Here is a 24293-nt window from a genome sequence, read left to right as displayed (position 1 = left end):
TAAAACTGTTTGGAAACATGTGTCCCCAGAGTCACCCAACTGAGAGTGGAGGGGACCCAGAAGATTTAAGAGATGGAATCTCACTGCCAACACACCCCTGGCTAACTGTGATCAGGCCACAGTGAGAAATCCCCCTCTGTATTCTACAGAGAACTTGAAGTTCAATGGCCCAGACCAACCTTAAACCTCAGAAACATGCTGGCTGATCCGCTGGACACATATAAGGAACAACAGCCGTACAATGAACTCGGCAGCTGTTCAGAAGGAAGACTTTCGGAAAGCATTCTGTCTCAGCTGAATTTAAAAAATAAAAAAACTCCAGAATCAGATAACTGGGTCAGCCATTTTTTTTCGAGGGGCGGGCCGGGGGTACTAAGTCAACACTTGTTCTAACACAAAACAGAAAATACCAGCTGAGACCATAGAGGTCTGCTCCCTATAACTTGAATACGCTACAGCAACACCTGTTGCAAGGTCTCAGTAACAAGGTTCTGTTAACATTCAACCAGGAAAGACCAAAATCAGAGCAAGAGCCAGACTTCCCAGCCTGAGCATGAATACCTGTCATGCTGTGCTGGGACAAATTACATGGTGTTTGTGACCAGAGCAGAGTATTTTTCACTGCTGCTGTTTACTTTGAAAAGATGGTCACACCAAACACAACTTGAAGGTGGGTTCTGTTTCACATGCGAAGCCACCGCATAAGTAAACAGTACATTTGCGGTCGCCCTTATTTTCTACTTCAAACTAACTGTCGTCCCTGGAGCCCAGCTGCTGGCTCTCAGGAGGGAAAGAGGCTGGTGGGGAAGGTGAGCTAAGGAAGCTGCTGAGGCCCATGTTTTCCAGAGGAAATGCTTCTCCCTCGTCATAAGTCCAGAAGGAAGGTCAGGAATCATGAGGAAGGGTGTTTGCTAAGGCTTCTCCTGCCGCTCCTGTGAACCTCTCAGCAACAACCAGACCCGGCTGAACAGGCCAGCGAGGCACCCCGGCGGGGGTCCAGCGGTCCCGGGCCCTCGTCCAGCGCTACCTGGTGTCACGCCCTGGACAAGCCACCTCACTGCCCTGCGCCACCCCTCTCATCTGTCAAAAGAGGAGACTGGTTAGGATTATAATGGAAGATTCTGCCACTGTGAAACAATGTTTTACTCAAATTATACTGTCAAAAGAGGGCAATATTTTCTCTGTGTAACATGTAACACCACATAGTAAATGCTGTCTCTTCACTGGGGAGAAGACATAAATAGAAGCTGCACCCCTTTTTTTTCCCCCATCAAAGCCTCTTGATGAAAGTGAAAGAGGAGAGTGAAAAAGTTGGCTTAAAGCTCAACATTCAGAAAACGAAGATCATGGCATCTGGTCCCATCACTTCAGGGCAAATAGATGGGGAAACAGTGGAAACAGTGTCAGACTTTATCTTTTTGGGCTCCAAAATCACTGCAGATGGTGACTGCACCCATGAAATTAAAAGACGCTTACTCCTTGGAAGAAAAGTTATGACCAACCTAGATAGCATATTGAAAAGCAGAGACATTACTTTGCCAACAAAGGTCTGTCTTGTCAAGGCTATGGTTTTTCCAGTGGTCACGTATGGATGTGAGAGTTGGACTATAAAGAAAGCTGGGCGCTGAAGAATTGATGCTTTTGAACTGTGGTGTTGGAGAAGACTCTTGAGAGTCCCTTGGACTACAAGGAGATCCAGCCAGTCCATTCTGAAGGAGATCAGCCCTGGGATTTCTTTGGAAGGAATGATGCTGAAGCTGAAACTCCAGTACTTTGGCCACCTCATGTGAAGAGCTGACTCATTGGAAAAGACTCTAATGCTGGGAGGGATTGGGGGCAAGAGGAGAAGGGGACGACAGAGGATGAGATGGCTGGATGGCATCACTGACTCGATGGATGTGAGTCTGAGTGAACTCCGGGAGTTGGTGATGGACAGGGAGGCCTGGCGTGCTGTGATTCATGGGGTCGCAAAGAGTCGGACACGACTGAGCGATTGAACTGAACTGATTATCTTTTTAACTAGGTTCTTTACCTAGTAACTTTGTTTCATGTTGTTGTTGTTTTTTAATCCCCTATGACTAGCAAGGGACCAGGAACAGGAGGGCTTTCCCCAAAACAATACTATCCCTAATGCTTTTATATTCCTAATAATGCAGGTTAAACATAAAAAGTAGAACAGCTCATTACTGAATTTCAGCATCTCTAACATAGTGGATCAAAGCTCTGTCAACTCTAGGAACCACCAAAGCTGGCTAAACGTCACTGAACTGACCACAGGTGTACTCAGGAGAGCATTCTGAAATCTAAGTTTTTCTCTGAGACATGTAGCTTCTGTGTTCCTCTACAGCCTGTGGGGACTCCGGAATTTGAAAATGGAGTACCATCTGGGAGAAATACAAGTTCCAACAACATCCTCAGGTCGCCCATGGGGATAGTTATCTAGAGAACGAAGTCTGAGGGAAGTGAACTTGCGAAGCCGGGGACAGGAGGGCAATCCAAGTCTAAATAAGAGAACTGGAATGTGACATCAGGAAGCCTGGAGGGGCTGAAGCAGGACTGTCTGACAGCAGACTGGAAACCCAACACTTTATGACCTTTGTGGGGAAGTATGTGGTCAGCACTGGACCTGGAAAAAGTAGGGAGGATGATCTATCAGGATCCCGGGCCTGTCCTGAGAAAACCGTGCCTCAACCAGCAGACCAGTTAGGATGTGAATAACCAAAGCCAGAAATGAAAGCACCGCCTCAGGGAAAGGATCACGCCAGGACGTGACCTCTTCACTGCCCGGGGTGAGGCTGGGGGGTGGGGGGAATCTCCAGATACGGATGTGGCTTGGAACAAGCCTGGCTATAAATAGTACTTCTTTATTTCATTTTCATCCATCTACTTCCAAATAATCTTATGCTAATAAAGCTAATATACATGAATTTCCCATTAACACATCCTCTTCTCCTTCTAATGAACAGTGAAAATGACTGGGAAATACAGGCCAAAGATAATTTATATATCACCTCTAGGGATGTGTTGAGAGAGACTGGATTTTCTGAATAAATAGAGAAAAATCCTTTAAGCCCATCCTGTTATCTCCATTCCAAGGGCCTAAATCCATAGCTGGCAGCCTCAACAATCCATCCCTGTTCCCCTTCCCTAGCAAATTTACACTGCATAATAACTGTAGAAATCGTGATTAGAACATATACTTAAAATTCGTTTAAGGTGGTTACACTCCCAGGTTACAGTCATAACCTGTAACCTGTAAGTGTAACTGAAAAGGGGCCAGATTCAGATCCCATCAGTGTCCCACTTCCACCCCACACTGGGCCTGAGACTGAGCAGTCCACTGAGTCCACTGGACCAAAGTGACGAGGACAATTTCTAAATGGCTCCTTGGATAAAATCGTCAGGTTCCAGCAAGCCAAGGGCAGACGAGCCACGGCAGGAAGGGGCTTCTCGGGTCCAGCCTGGGCCTGTGCGCACAGATCCGCACAGACCACTGAGCACACTCAGCAACCTCTCTCCTCGTCAGGCTGGGCAACGAGCCTGGGGTCCATTCTGATACATACAAGCCTTTTCACAAACTCGTAAACTCAGAGCTTAAGCTGTTTCAGGAGATGCACATCCAAATGCCTTTCTTGGGAACAAGAAGTAAGGATGGAGGTAAGCATCCAGCGACGGGGCCTGTAGTGAGCTAGCATGCTTGGCCCTCTAAAGGCAGCCAACTGCACATTACAAAAAACATCTGCAGGCCAAACAAGAAGAGCTTGTAAACCAACGAACAATTCCTGGGCTAGGAGGTTTTCGGGGGCACCTGGAATCTCTGTGTGTGGCCCTGGCTAATGGGTGGGGCTGGGGCTAGCTTTTCTCAAGTCCAGGGAAAGAATGGGATTCAGAAGCTGCTTTTAAGACACTGAGGAACTGCAGCCTGAGGCAGCCCCTCACCTCTGGGCTCTCATCCAGCTTTCCTTTTCTGCCTACATTATCATCCTGTGCTGAAAAGAACCAAAATGCTCTTTTCATCCAATCATAGGAAGGATGCAATTTCACATTCCTACTCAGAGGAAAATGACCTAAACTCACCAGCAGAAAGTCATGTATATAAAGCAAAACATGTCTCCAAAAGAGATCAAGTAAGACTATAAAATGTTAACACTTTTTACAACAAAGGAAGGGACCAAGAAAACCGCTGCTATCAAAACCAAAGACCATAGTAGCTTCTCCTCTCAATACAAGGAACGATTCTTCAAATTTTAAATTTCAAGCAAACCCACACACACTACAACAACACAAACACCGGTCTTCCACAATATGGAAGATGTGTTTTGGCTCTGAAAAAAAAGTAAGACACAAAGGTTCAGCCATCTCAGGCACCACCTACCACCCCATCAATGAGTCAGCCTGGGGACCAAGTGAACACGGGTTGGAGAGAACGGATCTGAGACGCTTCAGTGCAGGGGCCTGCGGGCTCTTCCTGCCTGGACCTGGCACACAGCTCACAGGGAGGCAGCCCCAAGGGCCATATATGCCCTGTCCTCCCTTTTCCAGCACTGGCTTAGTCTTCAGAGCTCCTACCCGACCAGAAACAAGAACAGCCTTCCTTTGCACAGCTTCCCAGGATGCGCAAACCTCAGGGTCAGCATCCCTCCACAGAGAAGCTGCATCTTGATTCGGTGGTGCCGGGCAGAAGGCTTACATCTCTCACCCATTTTGTAGTTGTTCTCCTACGTTCTAAACTGGGTCTTTAATCCCCACAGGCATCAAGTGTCTCAAGACTATTTCTGAGTGAATTACACAGCTACTGACAACGATGACTTGCAATAAAACGGATGGTACGTTTTGAGATGGGAAAAATGCTCACAGGAGAAGACAGAAATCACACCCAGGTCAACCAGCACGGCAGAATCAGAGTGCTCATGAGAAAGAGGAGGTTCCTGACGGGGAGAAGGGAGGACGTGCACTCATCTCCTGGGAGAACACCAAGATTGCGACTCGCTACTGAACGACCATTGACAGGAAAATGTGGCAACCCACCAAAAAGATAACCCACAACCAAGGGCAAAGGAGAAGCCCCAGCAAGATGGGAGGAGGGGCATAATCACATCTAAAATCAAACTTCATATCCACCAGAGACTCTAGGAGGGCACACACCAACCTTGTGCGCACCAGGACCCAGGGAAAGGAGCAGTGACCCCGCAAGAGACTGACCCAGACCTGCCTGCGTCTGAGGGCCTTCTGCGGAGGCTCGGGTCAGCAGCGGCCTGCCGCAGGGCCAGGGCACGAGCAGCAGCAGTCCTGGGAGGCGTGGCACGTGGCATTCCTCCTCGAGAAGGAGGTCGCCATTAGCCCCACCCAAGAGCCCTTTGGCGAGTCCTCCACAAACTGGAGAACAATTATACCCGAGAAGTTCTCGCACTGTTGCAGAAGCTCCAGACCCCACAACAGACTTCCCAACCTGCGGATCCAGCAAAGGGCCTGAGAACCCCCCAGGGAATCTGACTTTGAGGGTCAGCAGGATTCGATTACAAAACTTCCACAGGTCTGCAGAAACAGTGAGAAGAGGAAGGACGAGGTCTGGCCCAGCAGCTCTTGGCAGCTCCCTCTTGCTCGGAGTTCAACACCCACCATGCTCTGCAGCCAAGGCGAAAACTGAAAATAACGGAAAAGGTGCTGCCCGGTGCCCTTCACCCTCACACCAGAGGCCTGAGAGGCTCTGGACAGAGCCCTGGCCGTTGCGCACGAAGGCAGGGCTGCTGGGTGGGAGGCAATTACACGCTCCCATCCGGACTGGGGAAAGGATACGTGCTTTCCCCTCTTTCTCTCACATCCTCCGACATCTCCACAGGCCAGCTAAGAGAGGGCAAGGACTGTGGCAAAGCCTAGTGTGTGTCCCCACAAGGGGACCTTTCAGCGCCTGCCCTCAAGCAAGGCCTGAGGATGAAGTCAGCCTCTATTCCATTGGCCAAGAAACAAACTGACTTTGTGACCAGCTAGCCGGCTAACCCTGTGAGGCTTCAGAGATGGAAAAAGGTTGGTTTCACCCACGGGAGCCTCATTCCCTATGCAGAAAGCCCAGCCAAACCATTTTCAAATAAGTACATTCAGGGAACAAGCACAGAAACATTTATAAGAGCCTCTGTGAGGAGTCAGGGTTGCCTCTTCCCTCCTCCCTTCCCTTCCTCCGCCCTCTGCTCTGCACACACACCACTGCTGCCCCGCCTCCCTAAGTAGCCCAGCCTGTTTCTATGGCAACAGCCTCCTACTCAAGAATCTATAATGGCTTCCCATTTGCCATGAGACCATAGCCAAATGCCTCACCTTAGCCCTGAAATTCCTACAAGTCACTTTACTTGCCCATGTCTCCTCCCTGTCCTTCTACACATGTCTTGTCCTTGTTCTTCCCACAGAGCCTAGTCACTAAGAACTCAGTCAGCCTAGGTTCAAATCCCAGCTCCACCACTTGGAGATGGAGACCTTGGGCAAGGTACGTAAGTGACTCCAAGCCTCAGTTTCTTCATCTGTAGAGCAGGGAGAGTGGCAGGACCTGTTGCTCAGGTTGAGTACAGTAGTGATGAACTGAAATGATTCAGGTAAAATGCTTAAAATAAAACCTGGCACATGGTATCACCCAACAGATATTAGCAACTGAAACACTCATCACACGAGTCACAGCTTTCATGAAGCCTTCCCTAGCAACATTGGTCAGCACCTTCTGTTTCTCACCCCCATTTTTTTTTCTTAAAACAAAAAACAAAAAACAACAAAAAAAAACCCAACCAAATCTTCTGTTTCTTAAATGTTCTGCAAACAGCCAGAAGCCATAAATACTGGCTGGAGTTGTTGAGGACTGTTCCATGAGGTAGGTTACTTGGATGGCAATCAAATGTTACAAATTATTATTATTAAACTCACATCTAAAATATGTCCCTTCGTTCCCAAATTAGCTTTACCTCCAGTAACATTTTTGATGGGTTTCTCTCTAAAGAGATTGTGTTTCTGAGATCCAAAGCCTAATTTACAGAGACTGAAAGTTTCTTAAGCGTCCCATGGACACACTGGCAATTTCTCCCAGAGTGACACGCGGGGTCCCTAAGCCAATGCCTGTTCATTTAAAAGGAGAACATTAAGTTACCTGAAAAGCAGAAGTAATCAAAGTAAGAGTTACATCTACTGTTTCAAATATTCCTCCTCTCAAACTTCTTATCACAAACATTCAAGATTAAGCCATGGTAAGAGGAAGAGATGAGTGGCAAACGCACCTGAGATATAGCAGGACCTGGTGCAGTCAAGCAAGGCAGCCTTGGCCCTTGGTCTCCCTGCCGCCTAACTTCACAGCACTTCAGGCATCCTCTCATATGGCACAATTTCTACCTGGCTTTAAGCCTTAGGAGACTTTATACCAGCCTTCTGAGTTATAAGCTCCTTTTCTCTCAAGTTTGAAGGCCCCATAGCTCCCAATGCAGGGCTTTATTGAGCAGAGATCCATGATTAAAGCAATCAGAGAAGAATCTAAATTTCACAAATTTTGACATTAGTTCTAATATATTCCAGACCATACAACCAGTAATAAGAGCCTTACCCTACAGAAAACTTCCAAGGGCCTACCTTAACTAATGGGTAAGACTATAACAACTACGTCTAAGAAAATGGTTTTTCTGAAGCCCTTGAGTACATTTAAAATAGTCTGCACTTGCAGCCTAAGGTTGGGGGGAACAAACACTTCCTTGGGAGTTGCTCCTGGTAGCACCATCTCCATGGTTCCAGCAGGGCACTGTCTGACCTTGCTCCTTTGGGCAAGGGAAGATGGGTATGGGCCCCTGGATGCAGTGCTAAGCGCTAAGCCTGTGGGGCAAATGGGGTCTGGCTGGTCAGCCTTTCTTCTTCTCCCCCGTTCCCTCCGAGGAGAGCTGCCCCCAGAGAACACGCCTACAGCAAATGTGCCCCTGCAGAGGAAGTGTTCCCTGGCTCAGGTGGGGTCCCCAGGTGAGTTAAGTCTGACTCGTTTTGGGGTTCAGTAGTAGGAAGCCCACTTCCTTGCAAATATGAGTCATGCTGTCTTATACCAGCTTTTGGGGGATAAAAGTGATGTTTGTATCTACCTGCTGACATTGTAGTATTTTTTGTCAGTTTATTCAGAACCTGAGAAGGGAAGGATGGCATTATTTATTGGGCTCCCTCAGAATCCCCAACTCAACCCCCCACCATCAGGCCCATTATGAGGAAATTCCAGAAAAAGGTCCTATATGTGTCTCTCTCAGAATCACATACTAGGGATACCTTCCAGATACTGCCCAGGCAATGACTGGAAGAAAATCCATCCTTCAACCCTGGAAACATCCACCCTACAAGTGACATGCCCAGAAAAGTAAAACCCGCCCTTTAGCCCACTCCTCATTATGTGTGGGATGGTCTGGGCTTTACCACCCTGGCCACGTTAAGTGTTTATATAATAGCTGTGACTGGAGACACTGGCAGTCATCCTTAGGACAAGGGAAAAGTGCAGAAGTCTACAGGGAAAGACTACACATCCCATCAGGAACAGCCATCAACAAAGCTAAGACAACACACAATCTTCTCCACCAAAAGCATCAGAAGGCATCTGACCTACCACTAAAGATCAAGATGGGGAAAGGTTTGCCCGCTTAGAGAGAAAGCATTGAAGAGACTTCAGCAAGGCTCAGGAAGAGCAGGTATAACCCCAAACCACCCTGGGTGGCTGGGCCCCATGCTCTACACTGAATGCTTCCCACACCCCCTCATTAACCATTGCTGGTGATGGGCAGAGTGGAAGGGGCTGACTCACGTGCTCCCTCATCTCGTTGGCCACGGTGTTGGACATCATGATGCAGCAGATGATGACGACCAGGATGAAGTAGAGCGCGTACATGAAGCGGGTACTCCGGGACTGACGGACCTTGGGGCCACAGCAGTAGGAGCAGCCAGCGTTCCCACAGCAGCAGGCCAACTAGGAAAGGAACACAGAGAGTCTTCTCAGAGCCTCTCCTTTATAGACCTACTGAGCCCAGGCCTCTGCAGGTGAGCTACCATCCTTCCGAAGCGTCCCACCCATAGGATGTGTGTGAACAAAGCTGTCGCCAGGATTGGTCTGATATTGTCTTTAATAAACATGGTGAGGCTTGGGAGATGTCCAATAGCTAAACAGAAAAGGCACCCTTCCCCCGAAGCACTGTGATCACTCAGACAAAAACAATCAGGGAAGAGCACAAGAAGCCAAGAACTAGAAGAAGAACTAAGTAAAGCGGGAAGGACGGGAAAACCAAGAAGCTCATAGCCAAAGAACGAACTGTGTGGCGTGGTGGGGGTCGGGGCGGGGGCTGGAGCGGGTTGTGGATTACCACAAACAGGAAGCACAAAAGACACAGGCACCTCTCAGAGATTCACACAGGAAGGGTGGGCTTGAGGCTAATGAGTCTGTTCCCACACATGTATAGTCTCTCCCACTAGCAATATCATTGACCAGAATGGTACATTTTTTAAAAATTTTACCAAGGATGAACTTGCACTGGCATCTCAAAATCACAGCAAGTCCATGGTTAACATAAGGCGTTCATACATGGTATCCTGTATGTAACGGGTTTAGATAAATGTCCAATGATATTGATCCTCATTATAGTATTAGAGTATTTTCACTGCCCTAAAAGGAAACTATTTTTTAGTAAGCACCAGGCAAGAGAACACAGTGTTGTTAAAAGCTCAAAGTATTCAGCCAGCCTAGTTTTGGGATCTGGCTCTGTAACCTATTAGCAATGAGCCCCAAGCAAGTTTCCTTACTTTTCAAGACTCAGATTCCTCATATATTAGGGGTAAAGGGTGTTAACAGTACTTAATGTACTGCTGGTCTCTTGGATAACCTAATCAGACATACCTGGTTTTAGGGAGAAATTACTCTTTAGTAAATAGAGAAGAATACAAAAGAGATTACCATAAACTACAAATAACCACCAAACCTAGGTGTTTTAACACTATATATAAAAACCTAACAATGCAATCTTTTAATCATGATTTAGCAGGAAGTTCAGAGTTTTGCACGGCTTCAAAACAAGCATCAATTAGAAGGCTACACTATAAACATCACTTACGGTAAGAAGAGATCACGGGAGTAAGATGACAACAGGCTGTAATCATCAGGACAGATCTTGGAAACATACACATTTCCCAAATTATTTAGTCTACTTAATGACATCGCTGTTGTTTAAGCCCTTTGTCATTCTGCACTATTTCATGACTTGAAATTTCCTAATGCACTCTTTCCATCTCACATGCAGTTTTCTAAGTCATTTTCCTCAAGACTCTTCTTGCCTCATAAGGCTGGGCCACTGCTTTGCAAGATCAGCTACTCTACTGGGCTGAGCTAACAGATTACACAGTGGAACCCGAACACTGCTGCCTTTATGGTGTTCTTACAGGCCACCTTCCTTCACAGTTCACTCATCCACAGTCTCTGTCTTTGATTTACTGATTCCTTTCCACTCATATGCCCCAATTTTTCTTTTCTCTCCCTCGCAGCTCCCTCTTTTCTCCTCCCACTGGCCTAGCTGGCTCCTCTCCCAGCCCTGCCTCCCTCCTCTGCCTCTCAAATTCCTTCCCAACTGCCTCATTCACTGGTTGCTAACTCTTTAAGCTCCATGGTCTTAGATAACCAGTTTTACTGTATTTCAAATTCAAATGTGATCAAATATTTATCCTACATGGAAAAAGAAATATTTAGAAGCAGTTGATACATATCATGACAGAACTTACCCACAGCAGAATCAACCTTTACACTTAACTATCTCCACAGAGGGAAAAATGAACAGATGCAGATATAATGTGAGCCTAATTGATCATTTAAAGACAAATAGTAACAGAGGAATATGATTATGGAAAATGAAGAGAAAATCATATTGGTTTAATCCTATCATTTTAAAGTCATGTATCATTGTATAGAGCTAATTTTTTAGTTGGAAAATGGAACTATTTCCTGCCATATCAGTAAACCAGTATGTGACAGTCATCAGCAATTGCAGTCTCCATGTGAGCCAGGAGCTCTGAGGAAACTCAGGATGTGAAAACACAAGATACTTGCCCCAAATAGCTGAGATCTATATCAAAGGAATAATTTCAATGAGACCCAACTCTTGCATCTCCCTATACATAGCAAATTTCTGGGGATAGTAATCTTCTGATATTCAGACTGCCTGCCCTTTGTTGCAAAGCTCCTATATATCCTAGCTTCCCCTCACTTCCTCAGAGCAGGTTCTCAGAACTATCTGAAATGCTGTCTCCCAGGCTACATTCCTTATTTTGCCCCTAAAGAAAACTTAAATTGCAACTCTCATTTTGTGCATTTTTTTTTAAAAAAAAATCAACAAAATTCTCCTTATTTTTCACTTTCACTCTGTATATGGTATTTATGTGCATATACATATGAGTTTCCCTGGTGGCCCAGTGATAAAGAATCCACCTGCAATGCAGGAGATGCGAGTTTGATCCCTGGGTCCCCTAGAGGAGGAAATGGCAATCCACTCCAGTATTCTTGCCTGGGAAATCCTATGGACAGAGCAGCCAGCGGGCTATAGTCCATTGGGTCACAAAAGAGTCAGATATGACTTAGCAACTAAACCACCACCACATACACACACACATACATACAGACAGATAGACAGATATAGATGTGTGCACATATATACACACACACCTAATATTAGAATCAAATAGCAGAGCTCTACTGGCCTACAAGTTATTTATCAAAGAAAACTAGGCCAATCACAAACAGTGAAAGTGTACTACATGCATGCTAAGTCACTTCAGTCACATCCGACTCTTTGCAACCCCACGGACTGTAGCCTGCCAGGCTCCTCTGTCCATGAGATTCTCCAGGCAAGAACACTGGAGTTGGTTGCCATGCCCTCCTCCAGGAGATCTTCTCAACCCAGAGAACAAACCCCCGTCTCTTACATCTCATTTTCTTAAGCTATCATCGACATGGAAGTGGAAATTCAAAACAGCATCCATAAAAGTAATGTTATGTTAGCATCAGGGAAAATCTCGCAACCCTGCTGACTTACCCCTTCCTTCTGGAAGAGTATAATTTATAAAATGGGTTTATCTTTTATTCCCTGACATTTACAGCTTTATTACTCCGGGGATTTGTTGTTCAGTTGCTCAGTCATGTCTGACTCTTTGTGACCCCATGGACTGCAGCATGCCAGGCTTCCTTGTCTTTCACCTTCTCCCAGAGCTTGCTCAAACTCATGTCCATTGAGTCCGTGATGCTGTCCAACCATCTTGTCCTCTGTTGTCCCCTTCTCCTCCTGCCTTCAATCTTTCCCAGCATCCGGGTCTTTTCAAATGAGTCCATTCTTCGCATCGGGCGGCCAAAGTATTGGAGCTTCAGCATCAGTCCTTCCAATGAATATTCAGAACTGATTTCCTTTAGGATTGCCTGGCTGGATCTCCTTGCAGTCCAAGGGATTCTCAAGAGTCTTCTCCAGCACCACAGTTCAAAAGCACCAATTCTTCGGTGCTCAGCTTTCTTTATAGTCTAACTCTCACACCCATACTTGAGTATTGGAAAAACCATAGCTTTGACTAGACGGACCTTTGTTGGCAAAGTAATATCTCTGCTTTTTAATATGCTATTTAGGTTGGTCATAGCTTTTCTTTCAAAGAGCAAGTGTCTTTTAATTTCATGGCTGCAGTCACCATCTGCAGTGATTTTGAAGCCCAAGAAAATAAAGTCTGTCACTGTTTCCATTGTTTCCCCATCATACTGCCATGAAGTGATGGGACCAGATGCTATGAGCTTCATTTTTTGAATGTTGAATTTTAAGCCAGCTTTTTCACTCTCCTCTTTCACCTTCAAGAGGCTCTTTAGTTCCTCTTCACTTTTTGCCTAAGGGTGGTATCATCTGCATACCTGTGGTTATTGATATTTCTCCCAGCATTCTTGATTCCAGCTTGTGCTTCATCCAGCCTGGCATTTCACATGATGTACTCTTCATATAAGTTAAATAAGCAGGGTGATAATGTACACCCTTGGCGTACTCCTTTCCCAATTGGAACCAGTCTATTGTTCCATGTCCAGTTCTGTTGTTTCTTGACCTGCATACATGGCACTCCCCAAACCTACAACTTCAAAACTGGAGAAATCAATTCCTAGCAAGTCTAACTTCTGGGGCTGTCACCAGCTTGGAGATGAATGTCTGTGTCTTGTTACTCCTGATTCCAAAGGACTTAAACTTTCTACTGAAATGGTAGAAAAAACAAAGGCAGAATGTGCAACACCCAGAGTGAAACCTAATGTTTGGTGGACTTTAGATGATAATGAAGTGTCCACGTAGATCACTGGTTGTACCTAACGTACCACTATGGCAGGGGGTTTGAATAGTGGGAGAGCTGTGTAATGAATGTACCACTCTGGTTGGGGGTGTGATTGGTGGGAGAGCTGTGTGTGTGATGAAGGTACCACTCTAGCAGGGGGTGTGAATAGTGGGAGAGCTGTGTAAAGAATGTAGCACTCTGGCGGAGGGGTCAGGGGTGAATAATGGGAGAGCTGTGTGTGTAATGAAGGTACCACTCTAGCGGGGGCTGTGACTAGTGGGAGAGCTGTGTGTGTGATGAAGGTACCACTCTAGCGGGGGGTGTGACTAGTGGGAGAGCTGTGTGTGTGATGAAGGTACCACTCTAGCGGGGGGTGTGACTAGTGGGAGAGCTGTGTGTGTGATGAAGGTACCACTCTAGCGGGGGGTGTGACTAGTGGGAGAGCTGTGTGTGTGATGAAGGTACCACTCTAGCGGGGGGTGTGACTAGTGGGAGAGCTGTGTGTGTGATGAAGGTACCACTCTAGCGGGGGGTGTGACTAGTGGGAGAGCTGTGTGTGTGATGAAGGTACCACTCTAGCGGGGGGTGTGACTAGTGGGAGAGCTGTGTGTGTGATGAAGGTACCACTCTAGCGGGGGGTGTGACTAGTGGGAGAGCTGTGTGTGTAATGAAGGTACCACTCTAGCGGGGGGTGTGACTAGTGGGAGAGCTGTGTAATGAATGTACCACTCTGGCAGGGGGAGGGTGAATAATGGGAGAGCTGTGGTGGGGTGAATGTACCACTGTAGTGAGGGGTGTGAACAGTGGGAGAGCTATGGTGGGGTGAGGAAGCACGGATTATGTTTGAAGTCTCTGTCTCTTCTTCTCCATTTTGCTGGAACTCTGAACATTTTAAAAATAAAATCTATCAAAAAACAAACAACATATGAACAAAACAGTGCCAATCAATGGCTCAATAAACGGATGCTAAATGAATAACATATGATAAATTCCTAACAGCAACACTCCTCAAAGGAAAGGGCTCACGACCCCGCTGCAGAAGGCAAAAGGCACATGGCACATGCTGTGCTCTGCCTCTCTCACGCCCACACTGTATCGCAGAGGGCTCATTACAAAGGCCTTGAATTTGTAGATACTGCACACAATCTTTCCCCACAAGAAATCAGTATACATTCAAGAGGAACCCAAGACAATCCTTTGGGAGGACCCTGTTTACAATTCTTCTAGAAGTTCATCCTGCAGGTATGATTACACAAGGACACAGAGATTTAAGTATAAGGTTGCTCATTAAAAGCATAAAAACAGTCTTATTCTCCAGCTGCACAGGGACTGAATAAATTAATTATGGACTCTCCACACAGCAGGACATAGTTTGAAAGAAGAAGGCAGCACTGTGGGCAGAATTGTGTCCTTACACTCATCCCTCCTGTCATATGCTGAAGTCCTAATCCTCTGTATCTCTGCACGTGACTATTTGGACAGAGGGCCCTGAAAGAGGTAGTTAAGATTAAACAAGGTCATCGGGTGGGCCCTAATCCAGTATGACTGGGGTCCTTATAAGAAGAAGAGATCAGGACACGGACACACTCAAAAGGAAGACCATGTGAAGCCACAGGAGGTAGTCAGCCACCTATGAGTCAAGGAGAGAAGCCTCTCATGATCCTGGACTTCTAGCCCCCAGATCTGTGAACAATTAAATGTCGGTTGTTTATTTATACCACCCAGTCTGTGGTACCTGGTTATGACAGTAAAGTAATACAGTCAGTAGAGCCGGATACTTTATAGTTATGCATATCTAAAAGTGGGGTGTGTGGATACAAAGACCACTAACATCAATCAGCTGGAGGGTGGGCCTAGGAGGCTGGGCCTCCATGTCGGGGGGGAAATAAGACAGCTATGCCTCACAGTTCTGCTCCCCTGTTTGGGTTTTTAACCATGTGTGTGTATCACCCTTGTGATTAAGAAAAAAAAATAGACTATTTAAGAAAAGTAACTATGTTTTGAGATATTGATACAGAAGTATTTGCAATGTGGCATTGACTTGTGTGATTTCTTTCTTTCTGAAGAACTCTCCCTCCTTCAAATACACTGAAAAAGGAAAAATTTCAAAGAGCTGTTCACACCCTACATCTAACTTTCTTCGAAATAACCACAGCATGAAGAGTAAAGGCTTTTCTAAGTAGAAGGTGCTTTTTTTTCAAAGAGGATGGTGGGCAGAGTCCACAAGAAAGGATCAGCCAGCCTCTTGCTGCTGCCTGGAGCTGGGCCTTCCCTTTAGTGTGAGTTTTCCTCTCTTATCTAAGGAGAATACACACACACAAACACACACACACTCCCCACAATAATAAATACCAGTCTCCCTTTCTGTCCTCCCCACTGGCCTTGGGCTTGTCAATCATAAATCGTCACTTGTCCTGGGTGCTTGCTTGCCATCCACCTCTGCAAGGATTAAGTCATGTGCTGCTGTAGCGGCTGACCTCAACACCCACTGAAGGAGTTCAGGGTGGAGAGCAGAAGTGCAGCATCTTTGAGCCAGGAAAACTGGCAGGACAGGTCTTCAGATGGTTGCATATTCTCAGGAGCTGATTTTATGAGCCCAATTCTTATATGTCCTCATGTCTACAGAAGCACTAAAATCCTTCATGGTGATGACTCTTTCTTGTGACTAACAGAAGCTCCACAAGACTAGTAGAAACCTCCTAAAAATAAACGTGCTTGATTGTATGTACACCCCCTTTACCAAAATCACATCGATCCTGTGCTTCTCCCCTACCTCTTTTGAGCAGTCTCTCAGAGCTATCTGAGGTGCCCTCTCCCGGGCTGCAGTCCTCATTTTGCCCCAAGTAGTACTTGACTCACAACTCTCACGTTGCACAATTTTTTTTTTTTTTAAGTCAACACGTTGAGAGTTCTTCTAAGGACTGATGCCAGGCACATGAGGAAATGATCACAGAGTGAAACATGAGTTAGGACTGGTAGTAACTTCCAGGCTCTTCTTTTGTTAAATTAAAAAGCACAATTTCTATATTATCTAGAATTCCCTGCTGACACCACCACCAGTTGGAAATAGCAAGAAATCAGAAAGAAAGCCAAAGAGATGTCAGAGAATCATAAAATCCGTGTAAATAAATACACATGTATCTTGTAAGAGTTCCCCTCTCCCTCCCTCAGGTCTGGTCTTCACAATTCCAACAGGCTTGTGTAAGCCCACTGGTGAAAGAGTACAGGTCTGAGAACCAGAGGGCCTGGACTCTAACTCTGTGCAGCTCTGGGACTTGGTTTTCCTCATCTGCACACTGAAAGAGCCTAGCAGAGGATAGGTAAAGAGGTTTCATCTCTTGCTCAACTCATTGGCAATGGCAGTCCTGAGGTGGGTTCTAAGGCTGAATGTCTCACTCCACAGGGGACATGCAAGCACCAATGAGCGCCAGGTGCCAGAGGCACGGAGGCATCCCTGCTAGAGTCTGGTCATCCCTGCAAGAGGTGACCTGACCTCTCCCATCCATAAACTCTCAGATGTTGAAAATGACCTGCAAGAGGCAAGCACACTGGGTTAATAAGCCCAAAGCACGAAGGCAGAAAGATCAATCAGAAAGAGAAGAATTAAAAAGTGGAGCAGTCAAAGGCTCCTCGCGTAGCCGTGGGTTCTATGAGCATCCCTGCAGCACTGCTTTCCAAACTATGTCTGCAATGTTTAGCTCCCGAGGCAGTGCCAAAACACGTTCATCATCATGGATCAGGCATCCCATTACCTCGGGTTCCCTTCCTTCCACTTAGGAAGGCAAACACGTTGCATAGGACACTTTTGTTACAAGAATCACTCCAAACTCAGGACACATTTTTAGTTCCAGTGCTTTAGTTTGGGGAAAACAACTCTTTCGGCATACCTCACAGCTTGCCAGATATCTTAGTTCTTCAATCAGGGATCGAACCCATGCCCCCCTGCAGTGGAAGCCTAGGGATTCCTAGCATTTATTCAGACTTATTCCACGAGAGCTCTGGACAGCCCTAAACTGAGTTCAAACTTCAAAAGGAAAGAACACTTCAAATCTGACATGGATCTTCATTCTGTCCTTTTCCTGACTTGGAAATGCAGGAGCCCAACAGAACTGAGGGAAAGACTTCACAGAGATTTTTGTTAACTGCAATAATTATAATATTGTCCCTTAATAAATAGTGAGGGGATAGAGCAGCAGCAGCAAGTTCCTAAAAAACTGAAGATGTTGAAGCTGTTGGAAGCAGAACCCAGGTGTTCCTGTGCAAGCCGGGGGCATGTAACACCAAGAAAACAGAAGAAAAATACTCAAGACATAAAAGTAGGCTCAGAATATTTTATAAAAGTAAATTGTGCTCTCTTTTAATTTTGATCTCCACATCTTTTGGGGACACACAATATCCTACTCATGCCCTGTCACAGCCTGCTTGCCTTCCTTCTCCTTTGAGGCTTCAGGACTTTCTATGAATCACCAGCAGTCAGCATTGGTAAGGAAGAACTGATTCTACTTTGACAGCAGTATTTATTTAAATCTGGGTCTCCACAACCAGCCATCTGCAGCTCATTCTCCTCACTCTATGCTCAGAAACATCTTCCCATTGAGCTCACACAGACCTTTTCCTTCACTACAACCAGGAGGCAGGGAGTGGTAAACGGCAACTCTTGCCAACATGGTGCCACGTGCTGCCTGTTCCCAGTAGCTTTGCGTGGTAATGATGTGCCTTGAAAGCTACAGTAAGAACACTCAACTACTCTGCTCAATAAGGAAGTATCTTACTGCATAAGAAATACAGGTGGCAGGTAGTCACTAATTCACACAATGATCATGTTTTAGAAAATGCAACACATACTATGTATATGTTAATAAGCTGGTTTGTTTAGGGCTTATTGGATTTCTCCCACTCAAAAGAATATAGGGCAGGACCTGCCTGGTGGTACAGTGATGAAGAATCGACCTGTCAATGCAGGGGATACAGGTTCAACTCGTGGTCTGGGAAGTTTCCACACGCCTCTGGGAAACTAAGCCCATGCACCATGACGACTGAGCCCTTGTGCTGTAACTACCGAAGCCTGTGTGCCCAGAGCCAGGAGAAGCCACCACAATGAGAAGCTTGTGTACGACCACTAGAGAGCGGCCACCACTCACTGCAACTCAAGACAGTTGCAGCACAGTAATGAAAAAGAATCAGTGCAGCCACAAATACATAAATAAACAGGAAGAGAAGTAGGGCAACCTAGTAAAGCTTATTTAATCCATAATAATATTAGCTAACCAGAGCTAACACTGTGCCCTTTGTAAGGTACAACAACTTTTATCACTAGCTGTTATATCACCCCCACTTACAGAACTGGCCAGTGGCAGAGTCAGGATTTGAATCTGTAGGCTTTTTGCAAACCTGCTCCCCTCACTGCTGGTATACAAAGAGGATGCACCACAGACCACACGGGCCTGAAACCTTGGTTTCCTACAGAAGGGAAACCGGCTGTGTGGGGAGGAAGTGGCAAGTCCTCGGGGGTACAGAAAGCATTCAACAAGTATCTGAAGAAGCCATCTCCCTTTGCGTGCCCCTCCTCTCTCCAGGTAACCTCTGGCTTCAGTGGACCTGGAGGACCTCTATTAGAGACCTGCCCAAGCAGCTCAGCCCCTCCCATCACCACGCTCCCCACCTCACCACCAAGTCCAATCCCATTTTTAAAGCCCTACCCTTAATCCCGTGGAAATAACCAAGTGATTCATTCACTCAACTAATGGTTACTATATCAATACTACATACCTCCTGTGCAATGTTAATTCCTGGAAATGCAGCAACAGGCCCCATGGAACCATCCTCTAAACCCTCTGCTTTAGCTCCTCTCCGAAGTACCTAGATAACACTATCTAATGGACATTCCTGAGTTGTCTTACAGATGTGAAAACCCCCACCAAGTGGAAGACACTAACTACTCGATGACCATGAGCACCTAGCCCCTAGACCTACTACTGCCTAAGGCTTGATAATGTTAACCGCTATGACGTCACCCTGTCCCCTCACCATCAGCCATTCAGAGAACTGTGCACAAGCTGATCACCTTAAAAAACGCTTTGCTGGAACTCTTCAGGGAGTTTGGGCACAAACCACCCACCTCCTTGAATGGCCCTGCAATGAACTTTTCTCTGTTCCAAACTCTGATGTTTTGGTTTGTCTGGCTTCACTATGCGTTGGGCACATGAACTTACACTAACATAACATTTTGTTTAAGAGAAAGGAAACCTGGATGTTCCTTTCTGTACTGGAAGGAGTATTGATCACTGAAATTATAGTACATTCATCTTATTGAATTCAAAGCACCCGCTGATTATACAGAAAAAATTGCCATCATGGAAAGGTGCGTGTGTCTGTCTGTGTGTGTGTGTGTGTGCTCGCGCACACGCACGTGGTTGCTTAGTCATGTCCAGCTCTTTGTGACCCTGTGGACTGCAGCCCGCCAAGCTCTTTTCATCCCAGGCAAGAATACTGGAGTTGGTTGACATTTCCTACACCAGGGGATCTTCCCAACCCAGGGATCAAACCCATGTTTCTTGCATCTTCTGCACTGGCAGGCGGATTCTTTGCCACTGAGCCACCTGGGAAGCCCATGGAAAGATATCCACACTGCATTAACTGAAAATAGTTAATAACAAAAAACACAGAGTATGATAGCATTTGGAGTAAAATTATAACAAGACATAGATCCGCCATAACAACAACAAAAAACAATTTAGAAGGATACATCAGTGCATCAATAGTAGTTAACAGAGTTGCAGGATGATGAGTGACTATGCTTTTCCATATTTTCTGAACTCTTTGCAAGAAGCACATATCTTTTTTTTTTTTTAATACATTTTAAAGGCACATATCTTATAATTAGAAAAACACTTCAAGTTTCTATTTTGGAAGAAAACAAAATAACATCGCTGTTCTACCTTATAGGTGGTAAACACTCAAATATTTGCTAAATGAATCAGCCAGCGAGTAAATGAGATCTACTTCAGCTATGTAATTGGTAGAAAACAGATAGAGTTAACCATTACTGTAACTGAGTCATAAAAGTAGAAAATTCCTACTGTGCTGTATCTTTAAATATGGTTAAGATGGTAAATTTTTTTACCTCAACTTAAAATTTCTTTAACCCTTGTAACATTTTTTAGTTCAATTGCTATAAATAAACCTCTACTTGGTAGACTATGAAGCAAATAAAAAATGAAATGGGAAAAATTAATAGCTACTAAGGATTCAAGGAGTTGAATTAGAAGCTGTGTATTTGCCTGAACCTGAAATTGGCTCTTGTGCTTCCCTTCATTTCAGATTAAGTTTTTCTCTTTTGAGCTCAGAGAATTCCTTAAACCTCCAAGGGTTTCACAGTCTCTTCCATAACTGTAGGGACAGGACTCTGTAGGCGCATCAGAAAGGAATTTGGGACAGGGGTTTCTGACACAGGTTTCAACATTCCAGAATGTGCTGGTTTCAACAGCATCCCATGAAAACTGTCAAGGGTCAGCATCCTTCCTTCAAGAGCACTGAGCACCCACAGCCACTGGGACCCAAACTGAATCAGCCAAAGACAGGCCATCAGCCAACACCTGCCAAGCCAGCACTGGCTTTCAGGTTACAATGAATCTGGACAAAACTGTCCCCCTTGCTGGGAGTCTCTCACAAGGTTAATGTTACCTTCAGCACCAAAGGAATGCCGATCAAGTTCTCTGCTCTCGGACAGCAGCCAGATTCTTTGAGTCATTCCCTGACACCACTCTCTGCTTATGTATCTTCTAAAAAAACACCACATTTGATATATTTTAGTAGGTTGGTGGAGACAATCTATAAAGTTTAAGTTAAAAGGTTAACTCTGCTTTCTGGCAGTTTAATAGAAAACAAACTCTCCTGGGAGACAGATCATCGAGAGAAGAGTTTGTCAAACTCAGCACCACTGGGGGCCACATAATTCTTCGTGGGGGTGGGGAGGGGCGTCCTGTGAGCTATGGGATGTTTAGCAGCAGCATCCTTGGCCTTTACGTACTATGTGCCAGGAGCAACCACCCCACCCCCTAACACACACAAGTGGAGTTAATCAGAAATACCTCAGACAACTGCCCTTCCCCTTCCCAATGGGGCCAGGCTGTCTGGGTTCACACACAAGCTCCATTGCAGCCTGGTTATGGGCTCTTGGGCCAATTCTTTACTTCTCCACATTTCAAATACCTCATTGTTCAATGGGTATAAAAGTACCGCCTTCACAGGGTTATTTTGAGGATTACATGAATCAGTTCAAGGGAAAGTTCTTAGCACAGAGCCTGGCACAGGGTAACACCCTCTTCCCAAGAAAGCCATCTGCACTTATCACCTACATCACTATAGTCACGTCCTTCCTCCTCAGAGACACCCCTTCTCCTCAGTCCATCAGGGAGACGTGGAAAAGATAAAGATGGGAGGGGGATGCGAGCAAATCATGACACCTCATTTATAATAATATTTTCATTTTCTGCTCTAATGTGGATGGTAACTCCACCTGTTGAAGGAAAATATTTTATAAATAAAAACTCCTGAGATCTGAGCCCAGGAAAGCATCCCACCAACTGGGGAAAAAGTGGTCTCCTGTGCATGGAGGCACTTTCCTCAAGCCCTCTTTATTGACACTAAGGAACAAAGGAGGCGATCAGAACATTCATTTGCACCCACTGAAGCCACAAATACCTGCAGCAGAACAGGGCTGAGAAAGACAAGTTAAACAAGGTTTAGGGGGAAAATGGTACAAGAAAACAAAACCTTGAAATTCAAAATGGAAATGTGTGGGATGATGGGAAGGAAAGTGCTCATTAAGTTTAAACCATTTTTAAAAGTCAGTTTTAAGTCTTCTCATCAAAAGGAGAGGTGGGGGGGAAATCCTGCTTGTTCTACTTCATAACAGCTTATCAACAAGCAGTTAGTGAACCACAAAACCCAAAATTTCCCTGATTGATTGTGTCATGGAGATTATGCTGCAGTGAAGAATCTGCCAAGTCCTTTCTAAGAAGTACTTTTCTCCAGCCCAACCCCAGACCCTGCCAAGCGCAATGATGGAGGCCACAGAGCCAAATATGCTCTGGGAAGGAGAACAGAAATGACATCGTTTCAACAATTCCAGTGGCCATGACCTCAGAGCTGAGGTGGGCCAGCAGTTTCAAGGGGTTAGCCATGAACTCCTTTCTCGCCAAATGAAATCCCATGTGCAACTCCAATGCACAAAACATACGGATGCACAACACTACAGATGTTCTTACATATTGATACAACACATATTTACCAAGTGCTTCTTAGTGACCAGACTGCGACGGCACAGGAACAGCCCAGAGGAGTTACCCCGAGTCCGAGGTCAGGGGCGGTGGCCGGGAGGAGATACCCCACGCCCCCAAGCCCGAGGCCAGGGGCAGCGGGCGGGAAGAGATACCCCACGCCCCCAAGCCCGAGGCCAGGGGCGGCGGATGGGAGGAGCTACCCTATGCCCCCAAGCCTGAGGCCAGGGGCGGTGGCCAGGAGGACCAATCCCACGTCCAAGGAGCCGTGGCTGCGCGGGCGCAGGAGGGCCTAGAGGAGCTATCCCACGTTGAAGGTCAGGAAGGGCAGCGGTGAGGAGATATCCCTCGTCCAAGGTAAGGAGCAATGGCTGCGCTTTGCTGGAGCAGCCGTGAAGAGATACCCCACACCCAAGGTAAGAGAAACCCAAGTAAGATGGTAGGTGTTGCAAGAGGGCATCAGAGGCAAACACACTGAAACCATACTCACAGAAAACTAGTCAATCTAATCAGACTAGGACCACAGCCTTGTCTAACTCAATGAAACTAAGCCATGCCCCTGGGGCAACCCAAGATGGGCGGGTCATGGTGGAGAGATCTGACAGAATATGGTCCACTGGAGAAGGGAATGGCAAACCACTTCAGTATTCTTGCCTTGAAAACCCCATGAACAGTATGAAAAGGCAAAATGATAGGATGCTGAAAGAGAAACTCCCCAGGTCAGTAGGTGCCCAGTATGCTACTGGAGATCAGTGGAGAAATAACTCCAGAAAGAATGAAGGGATGGAGCCAAAGCAAAAACAATACCCAGTTCTGGATGTGACTGGTGATAGAAGCAAGGTCCGATGCTGTAAAGAGCAATACTGCATAGGAACCTGAAATGTCAGGTCCATGAATCAAGGCAAATTGGAAGTGGTCAAACAAGAGATGGCAAGAGTGAATGTCGACATTCTAGGAATCAGCGAACTGAATGGACTGGAATGGGTGAATTTAACTCAGATGACCATTATATCTACTACTGTGGGCAGGAATCCCTCAGAAGAAATGCAGTAGCCATCATGGTCAACAAAAGAGTCTGAAATGCAGTACTTGGATGCAATCTCAAAAATGACAGAATGATCTCTGTTCGTTTCCAAGGCAAACCATTCAATATCACAGTAATCCAAGTCTATGCCCCAACCAGTAACGCTGAAGAAGCTGAATTTGAACGGTTCTATGAAGACCTACAAGACCTTTTAGAATTAACGCCCAAAAAAGATGTCCTTTTCATTATAGGGGACTGGAATGCAAAAGTAGGAAGTCAAGAAACACCTGGAGTAACAGGCAAATTTGGCCCTGGAATAGGGAATGAAGCAGGGCAAAGACTAATAGAGTTTTGCCAAGAAAATGCACTGGTCATAGCAAACACCCTCTTCCAACAACACAAGAGAAGACTCTATACATGGACATCACCAGATGGTCAACACCGAAATCAGATTGATTATATTCTTTGCAGCCAAAGATGGAGAAGCTCTATACAGTCAGCAAAAACAAGACCAGAAGCTGACTGTGGCTCAGACCATGAACTCCTTATTGCCAAATTCAAACTTAAATTGAAGAAAGTAGGGAAAACCACTAGACCATTCAGGTATGACCTAAATCAAATCCCTTATGATTATACAGTGCAAGTGAGAAATAGATTTAAGGGCCTAGATC

General features: G+C 45.8%; 1 protein-coding gene across 2 annotated transcripts in view; it reads right to left on the bottom strand.

Annotated features, from left to right (window-relative positions):
- SERINC5 (serine incorporator 5) overlaps positions 1-24293 on the bottom strand; it is a 109097-nt gene that overhangs the window by 45978 nt on the left and 38826 nt on the right. For both annotated transcript variants that reach the window (XM_010834584.1, XM_010834583.1), the window contains exon 2: positions 8798-8959. In XM_010834584.1, the coding sequence (XP_010832886.1) occupies positions 8798-8881 (84 nt within the window). In that variant the 5' untranslated portion in view covers positions 8882-8959. The remainder of the gene's footprint in view (positions 1-8797; positions 8960-24293) is intronic.

The sequence above is a fragment of the Bison bison genome, unplaced genomic scaffold (genome assembly GCF_000754665.1).
Source record: "Bison bison bison isolate TAMUID 2011002044 unplaced genomic scaffold, Bison_UMD1.0 scf7180017864034, whole genome shotgun sequence".
Classification (NCBI taxonomy): domain Eukaryota; kingdom Metazoa; phylum Chordata; class Mammalia; order Artiodactyla; family Bovidae; genus Bison; species Bison bison.
The sequence above is the reverse complement of the archived record's forward strand: the minus strand, read 5'-3'. Positions and strand labels throughout refer to the sequence as shown.